Genomic DNA, 8,921 nt, shown 5'->3' on the forward strand with positions numbered 1-8,921 from the left:
TTGTCTGTGTAACGGGCTTGCTCAGTGGGGTCCAGCCGTTGGCCCAGCCATATCCCTGGAAGTTGACATTTTACTGCGTCAACCATGCTTGGCCATGAATATTCTTTGGATGTTGGTGCCTGTGAAGGGGTGTGTGGTGAAAGCCCTTCTCTGCATAGATAAAGTCAGTGCTCTGAAAGCCTGCACACCAGCTCTCAGATTGTCATCAACAAGACCCTGGCAGAGCTTCTGTTATAAAACTGTCCAAGCCTCTTGGTTGGAAATGGATTTTTCTGGATTTTTGTGAAGGCGTTTCAGAACAAGGAACATCTTGTGTGAGTGAGGAATGGGAGCGAGGTACAGGAGATGTCATCCCCGCAGGAAGTGGGAGCCCATCTGAGAAGTTCCTCGAGACGATGTCAGCCAAATATCAGAAGGGGGCAAGGGAGCAGGCTAAGGCAGAGCATTCTAAGTGGCACCATCATGTCTGGGAGTCCACCATCCTGTCACCAGCCCACTGAGCCAGACAGCCTGCAGGTGCCCCTAACATCCTATTCCACAAACCACATATAAACCTGAAAACATGGAGAAAGTGCTTGGGGAAAAGGATATCTGTTTTGGTTTTTCTTCAATTGGAAGGATTGTCATCATTTTGCTGTAAACAAGTTTACATGCTGTCACACCAACCTTTCCACTTTGAAAGGAGTGGGAAGAGCAGAAGGACAAAGATCCCTCAGCCCCAGGAATAAATAAGCCTGAGGGGGGCATTGTGATGGTCATGTGATGAGACATGTGTGTCTCCCGTGATGTGAGGACTGGCATGGAGTAGATGCTCAGTGCACAATACTTCTCACAGATATCCACAAGTGGGGAGCTGCCGTTAGGGTCCCCCAGGGTCCCCCAGGGTTGACCGGTGCTCCTGGGCTAGGGGGGCTGCCATTGGTGTCTGAGGGGCCCTAGAGGTGCCCCAAGCTGGAGGGCTGGAGGTCATCCCCGGGAGTCTGCTTGTCTCCTTTCAGGAGATTATCTGAAGCTAGAAGCTGAGAACAGCCAGCATGAGTCCTGCCAACTCACAGAACAGTCCCCAAAGCTGCGCACTCCCTCGTCAACGGATGAGGGTGGCTTACTGCCATCCCGTTGTGCCCAGAGGTCAGGCGCTGCCCAGGGCCTCTCAGCCAGGTTCATACCCTCATCTTACCAGCGTCCTGCCTGATTCCCGCAACCCGCACTCTTCCCAGTGTTGAGCGGGCCTTGATGGTACCCAGCTGGTGGAGTCCATGTGTTGGGATGAGGGATCATGAAGGGTGTCAGCAGCCATGAAAGCAGGTGGACTCCAGATACCCCCCAGACCTGGACCTTAACCTCCACCAGCCTCCCAAGGCCACCTTGGTGACCTGGGCTAGTCAGTTACCTGTTGGTCTGGGCTTCCTCATCTTTGAACCAGGCACAGTAATAGAGCTTCCCTAGACCTGGCAGTCTGGTCTTGACCATGTGATGTATGGGTAGGGTAGGCTGAATGTGTGTTGGACCGCAAGGCAGGACCCATTGCTGGATCTGGTGCCCAGGGGTTAGGGTGGGCCCTGCGTCCAGAGTGGCAGCAGCAGAGACAGCAGGTGAGTCATAGCAAGTCCTGTGTGGTTGGACTCAAGCCAGAGAGGACATGAAGGCTAGGGTACCTGGGGATAGGGGTGCAGTGAAAGTGGTTCTGGCACTGGTGAGGCAGCAGCATGTCAAGGTACAGGGTTGGGACACAGGGTCTTGGCATTAACCACAGGGCCCAGGGTGCCTCCCATTCCCAGCAGGGTGAACTGATAACAGCAGAGCAGCAGGGAGGGGGATGGGGGCATGAACACAGCTATCTGAAGCCAGGTGGCTGCCTGGGCATAGCCCAGGGCCACTGAGTTGCTGCTCTTCCAGGTCCTGGTGGCCTCGCTCAGCTCCTGGGAAACCTTGGGGTTCCACCCTCCTCTGGGATCCCAGAGAACTGGAGCGGTTCCTAGCGGGGCTCCCTGGGGTGCCTCCTCCTCACCCTCAGGGCCCCTCCCAAACACCCAGTCCCTTGCCAGGCAGGCAGGCTGAAGGGATCTCCATGCTTCCCTGTAACCTCCTGCCCTCCCTGCTGGCAGGCCCTCACCCTGCCTCATCCCAGCCCTCCAGCTAGCCAGTTGTTCCAGGCTGGCGTCCCCAGTGCAGGGTCAGAGCATGGACTGAAGGCTGCTCAGGACCTGGCTGGGCAACCTGTCACGCCCCTCTCAACCTCCTAGGTGCCAGCATCTGGCTTGGTGCTCCTCTTAGCCACCCACCATGGCCTGGGGACTGCCCAGCACTGCCAGCCTCACACGCTTCTGCCAGAAGCTGAACCGGCTGAAGCCACTGGAGGAGTCCGCTATGGAGACATCGCTGCAGCGCCACCTGACCACGCTGGACCTGACCCTGCTGGGTGTGGGTGGCATGATGGGCTTCGGCCTCTTCATGCTCATGGGCACTGTGGCCAAAGGAGTAGCTGGCCCTGCGGTGGCTGTGTCCTTCAGCGTGGCTGCCCTGGCCTCCCTGCTTGGAGCCCTATGCTATGCAGAGTTGGCAGCACATGTGCCCTGCAGGGGCTCTGCCTACCTGTTCACCTATGTATCCATGGGCGAGCTGTGGGCCTTCCTTGTTGGCTGGATCTTGCTCTTAGAGTGCCTCATTGGTGGCCCCGCCGTGGCGCACGTCTGGAGCAGCAACCTGGATGCCATCTTCAGCCACCGCATCCGCAGCTTCACCATGGCCCATGTGGGCATCTGGCAGGTGCCCTTCCTGGCCCGATACCCAGACTTCTTAGCTGCTGGAGTCATACTTTTAATCTCTGCATTCATCTCCTGTGGAGTGCGCGTCTCTTCCTGGCTCAACCGCATTTTCTCTGCCATCAGCCTGGTCGTCGTCCTCTTCATCATCATCATGGGGTTTGTCCTGGCCCGCCCACACAACTGGAGTGCTGAGGAGGGTGGCTTTGCGCCCTTTGGCTTCTCCGGCATCATGGATGGCTCTGCCACCTGCTTCTATGCCTTCATGGGCTTGGGTTCCATCACTGCCTCCAGTGAGGAGGCACAGAACCCCAAGCGAGCTGTGCCTATGGCCATCACCATCTCAGTTGTCCTGGTGGCTGGTGCCTACATCCTCGTCTCCACTGTGCTCACCCTCATGGTGCCCTGGCACAGCCTGGACTCTGACTCGGCGCTCGCTGATGCCTTCTACCAGCGGGGCTACGGCTGGGCGGGCTTCATCGTGGCGGCTGGTGCAGTCTGCGGTAAGGGGCCTTTCCGGGCAAGGAGGGAGGGGACAGGGTGGTGGGGCCCTGCCCTAAGCCTCCACAGGAACACATCTCCATCTCGGCCTGTGTTCCCAATTGCATCCTGGGCCTAGGACGGTGCTAATGATTAGACTCTCCACCCAGTCTTGTTGGGAGGGACCTACTCACCGCCCCTCCCAGTCGTACACAAAATGTCAGTTCTGGGCATGTGCTGCCAGGTCCTTTCCTGGTGGAGGGACTCAGCCTTCATCAGATTCTCCAGTGGGTCTGTCACCTAAACTGCGCTGTCCCATTCCTGGGTGGTGAGGGGGAACAGTTCAGCACCCCACATACACTCAGGCTCACTCTGAGAGACCAAACTCAAGCCTGTATTCCCAAGGAGCCACCCATGCCTTAGTCCCCAGCAGTGGCCCGTGGTGGGCCTCTCCACCAAGCTGACCAGTCTCCTACTCTCTGCCACAGCTGTAACCACTGTCCTGTTCAACAGACTCTTTTTCCTGCCACATGTGGTCTATGCCATGGCCACCGACGGGCTCATGTTCCAGGTGTTTGCCCATGTGCACCCCCGGACACAGGTGCCAGTGGTGAGCATCCTGGTGTTCGGGGTCCTCATGGCTTTCCTGGTGCTGCTGCTGGACCTTGAGGCGCTGGTCCAGTTCCTGTCCATCGGCATACTGCTGACCTTTACATTTGTGGCCACCAGCATTATCGTGCTACGCTTTCGAAAGGCCCCTCCATCCAATTTGCTCCACCCAGTCAGTCCTGTAGGCAGTGAGCAGGCCTCAGCCCCTGAGCCTAGGCAGCTGCGACCAGCCCTGAGGCCGTACCTTGGCTTCCTGGGTGGGTGCAGACCTGGAGCCGCTGTGGCTTGGGCACTCGGTGTCCTGGTGTCCTCAGCCATCACTCTGGACTGCGTGCTGGTCTTTGGGGACTCGGCGCTGCACCTCCCACCCTGGGGCCACACCCTGCTGCTCCTGCTCAGCTCCATCGTGTTTCTGCTCAGTCTCCTCGTCCTGGGGGCCCACCAGCAACAGCGCCGGCAGGACACCTTTCAGGTACTTCCTCCAGCCAGCACCCCTCACTCTCAGCCCAGCCAGCTCCCATCGCCCCATCCTCCTCGGCCGTGGCAGGTTGCACTAGGGCTCACGGGGCGGGGGGAGGCCAGTACCTCATCCCCCTCTTTCTGCTTGGTGAGCAGGTGCTTGTCTCTGCAAATTCCCGAGGCAAAGAAAGCCTCTGTGGAGTCCTGAGAAATCAGGCCCCAGGCCAGCAGCCCTTCCCTGCAGCCCAGCAGCCCTGCCCTTGCCCCCTCAGGTTCCCATGGTGCCCCTGACTCCAGCCCTGAGCATCCTCCTCAATGTCTTCCTCATGCTGCAGCTGAGCTACGTGACCTGGCTGAGCTTGTCCATCTGGCTGCTGATTGGTGAGTGGGGGCCAGGCTGGGACCCCAGGTGGGCTGCAGGAAGAGGCAAGCAGGGAAGCTGTGCTGGGACCTACCCCTCAGTCTTGTGCCACACTTACAGGACTCGTGGTGTATTTTGGCTACAGCATCTGGCACAGCAAGGAGAACCAGCGGGAGCTGCAGGAGTTGCCTGCCACATACGGCAGCCTGGAGGATCCAGTTCAGGCCTTACAACCCCTCAGCCAGGCCCTGGCCCAGGAGCCTGCTCAAACGGAGCAGGCTGCCAGTCCATGAGGACCACTGGGGGCCAGCCTGCCTTCCTGCACCTCCTCAGCGAGATAGAGGGGCTGGCAGCTCCTTTGATTCAGGGCAGCTTGGGTTTGCATGCCCATCCATGCTAAGGAGCCATCAGAACCTCAGACCTTAGCCCAGGTATCCAACTTTGAGTCTATGGGAGTGGGCCGTGGCCAGCACTGATGTTGTGGACTCTGCCAGCACCTTCCAGTTTATTACCAACTCCAGCTACCTGAGCGGTGGACTATGGCGGACAAGGCAGAGGCCCGCAGCCCCAGGGATCCATAATAATAACTGGTCAGCTAGCCACGTGGCCTGTTGCCATGTCCACTGTGGTGTTCTTTGTGGCACTGAGTCCTCATCTGCCCCCAGGAACCAGACGATATTCCCTAATCCACAGCAAAGATACCAAGGTTGAATAAGAGGGAGGCACCAGCTGTACAACAGCCCTGAGTCAGGGAAATGGCCTGGCCTGGGTCCAGGGGCCCTACCCTCAGGCCAGCTCAGAGGGGACCTACACACACTCCTACACATACCAGGCATAGAGGGGTCCCTGACAGGGTGGGCCCAGGCTCCCTCCCAGGTGTCCATCATGTCCCCTTGGGGGCAGATCCGGAGAGCAGAACCCAGACCACAAGAAGGCTGCCTAGAAAGGGCAGTGGAGTTCATGGGTTCCCTCAGTTTCCCATGGCTTCCAGAGACCAGGGCATGTGCCTGAGGCCCGGGGATTTGGAGGCCCACCTGCCCTGGTACATGCATCTCTCAGGCACAGGCCCACACGGCTCCCCTGGGGGCGCACAGTCACGTGCAGACTGAGGCAACAGCTGTTTCCAAGCTCAGGGTCCGCAGCTCCAGCTGCCTCTCTCCCTGTGGCCCCCTCAGGGCTTTGGGATGAAGTCTCGGGATGGGACACACATGTGCAGGTGGGTGCACGAGTGCCTTGGCCCCCCACTCATGGCTTTGGGGCCCTGTCCTTGGGGTCCCCAGGCCAACCCTGCACCCCTACTGGTCTCTCCAAGGCCATGTTACATCTACCATAGACGCCTCTGACTCCCTGTTCCCGCCTGTGAGGACCACACAGGAGGCTGCTGGCTCTGGCAGCTTTACTCCTTGACTCTCTGCGGCCTTGACATCAGCCTTCTCTGGGCCCCAAAGACAACCAGGGACACGTGACCCCGCTCCAGTAACCAGGCCTCAGGGCCATGATTTCTCACCCTGGCCCATCTGAACTTGCCTCCCAAGGACACTGCTCTGGTGATTGAGGGCAGCAGGGATCCCCAAGGCTTGGCTGGGGCTCTAGGTTCCAGATGATTCCAGATGCTGCCCAGCCTGAGCCCCAGCCCTGGGCCTCCCCAACCTAGCCTATTTCACTCCACCAGCAAGCTGCCAGCATGCCCTGGTCACCAGGGACCCATGAGAAGGCAGCCCCTTGCCTCCCTGGGGTGGGTACCCCCCCAAACCCTGCCCCTCCCTGGGACCAAGAGAGGGCTGGATTCCTGCAGCCCCGTCCCTCCCCTCCTGACCGAGGGCCAGGGGGTGTGGGGAAATTCTCAGGCCCCTAGGACGACGGAAGAGCCAGAACCAGGCCAGCCTCCTGGGAGCTTCCATGTGCTCTGTTAAGGACAGTCTCTTCAACCCCTGGGCTGCACCTGGGGTCTTGGTCAGAGCATGATCCTATGTGCAGTTGCCTCAGGTTATGGTGGGCAGCTGGCCAGACATTCTCTGGTGTGACCTTGGGTAGCAGTGACATATGTGTCCAGATATACAGTCTCCCCGCGCTATGGCTCCCTGCAGCCCAGTGAGCAGGATCTTGGGCTGGGGGTCACCGAGGAGACAGACAGAAGGTCCCAAAGGATCCCAGTGCCCACCAACTCAGCCCATCCACCTTCCTCCCAACCACCAGCCCCCAACAGCCCAAGGGCTCCACCAGGAAGGGGCTGGTGTTCACAAGCTGTGTGGTTATGGGCCCGAAGGTGCCTGTGCCCTTGCCTGGGGTTCGAGGGGGTCGGATCATCATCCACTGCACTCCTCATTCCATGGATGAGGCCCAGAGCTGGGAGGGGACCTGCCCTAGGACCCCAGCACCAGAGGAGCTGAGACAGCTCCTCTTGTCAGGCTGCTTTCTCTCCTGCCTTGGACTCTGGCTGCACAGAACCAAACTTCCGTGTCTGAGAGGCCTGGGCTGAGCCGCTCTGTCTGTGGCTGTCACCCCCTCCTATCCCTCACCCCTGTCCACCTCCACCCACCCTGGCCTGGCTCCTACCCCCCCAGTGAGGAGAGTGTTGAAGCAGACCCCATAGAGCTAGAGCAGGCTCCGGGCCTCCGCGCCTGAGGCCTCCCCCAGTGAGTGGCTGTCCTGGGGGCAGGAGAGTCTTGTGGTCTGCTCTGCCCACTCCTGGGCTGGTCTGGCCCTCATAGGCTCCATCTTACTCATCCATTGACTCCATCCACCCACAGCCTAGTCCTGGGTCTCAGCCCTATGTCACTGCTGTGGACACAGGGGACAAGCAAGCTGGGACCTGCCTCTCAGAAGCTCCCTGCCTGCTGAGGGGATGGGGACAGAAGGGTCCCTAAACAGACACTGGCAGTGGGGGAGGAGGGAGGTGGGAGCAGGCCTGGGCTGTGGAGTCCAGAGAGGGGACTCGCTCCCCCCAGGAATCAGGGGCTTCCTGCCAGGAGACTGTCAGGCTGGTTTTCCAGGCATCAGGACAGAGTTCGAGGCAGAGACGTAGGGCGGGGAGAGCACAGAGGGGAGGGGGCAGGGCATGGGCAGGTCCAGCCCCACATGGTTGTGAAGAGCTGGGGAGGTCAGTGAAGCCAGGCCAGGCCGAGCTCAGCAAGCAGTGTCAAGGGGTGTCACCTCCAGGCCTGGGGGCTGTGTGCACATATGTGTGAGGGTGTGGAGGTGACATGCGGGGGCAGAAGGAGGAGGGGCCTGCTTAGGAGACTCAGACATGACATTGCATGCAACGCAAGATCCTTGAGTGCATCCTGGGTCAGAAAACAAAAGATGTGTAACTATTATTGGCACAGCTGGGGCAATATAAATATTAGATCTGCCAATGTTAGATTTCTTGAGTGTGACAAGAGGACAGCAGTCACCTGGGGACAGTCCTCATTCTCAGGACAGCATTGAGAAGGGTCAGTGTCCGAATATCTGCCACTTACTCTCCAAAAGTTTCCTGTGAAATCTAAATATATCCGCTCCCTCTAGAGAGGGGTTGAGAAAGCAGATGGGGCAAAATGGTAAAAAAAGAAAAAAAAAACAAAAAGCAAAACAAAAAACAAATGTAGTGAACCCACATGAAGGCTATATGGGTTTTCACACTAGTAATCTTTGAAGTTTACTATAGATTTTCATAATTTTTTAGATAAAATATTGAGGGAAAAGTAAAAAAGAGAGCCTCCTGTCGTGTGGAGGGAGATGCTGGAGGCAGAGTGGAGGAGGGGCTGGGGTAGTGGTCCCCATGTTCCCTCTGCTCTAAGAAAAAATAGACTGATATATGAAATCGTCCTGCAAAAACATGCTTATTCAATATGATGAATGGTTATTATCAGAAGCTTTAGTGTAACGGAAATTCCTCAGGGTTTGCAGTCTGACAGGCCTGGGACCAAATCCTGATCCATCAACTTTAGATCCTGGATTCTGAATCCGAGATCAACACTAGTCTAGACACAATGTTCTACTTCCTCTTCCTTCCCTGTTATTATTAGTCTCCTCTGCCTGGCCCAGATGCGATCCTCAGCTGTAAGGGAAACACTTCTGAATCCTACAGTCCACATAAAAGCCTTCCCAGGACACAGCCCTGTGTCCATGTGAGAAACGGCTGATCCCTACCAGGAAGGGTCACTGTGAGGGGATGACATGACAGACCCCACAGAAAGGGCCTGTGCAGAGACAGACTCAGTGCTGGTTCTCTTCCCCCAACCTCTCTAGTTTTCAATTTTTATTGAGGA

At 57.9% G+C, this 8,921-nt stretch overlaps 1 protein-coding gene across 1 annotated transcript; it reads left to right on the forward strand.

The window, feature by feature from the left end:
- The first annotated feature begins 2,283 nt into the window (after positions 1–2,283).
- Positions 2,284–4,964, forward strand: LOC124227150 (cationic amino acid transporter 4-like). The gene is made up of 4 exons (XM_046641034.1): positions 2,284–3,265; positions 3,731–4,323; positions 4,583–4,691; positions 4,792–4,964. The coding sequence occupies exons 1-4, from the start codon at positions 2,284–2,286 to the stop codon at positions 4,962–4,964; spliced, it is 1,857 nt and encodes a 618-aa protein (XP_046496990.1).
- Positions 4,965–8,921: the final 3,957 nt, after the last annotated feature.

Source organism: Equus quagga, chromosome 15, assembly GCF_021613505.1.
Source record: "Equus quagga isolate Etosha38 chromosome 15, UCLA_HA_Equagga_1.0, whole genome shotgun sequence".
NCBI lineage: Eukaryota > Metazoa > Chordata > Mammalia > Perissodactyla > Equidae > Equus > Equus quagga.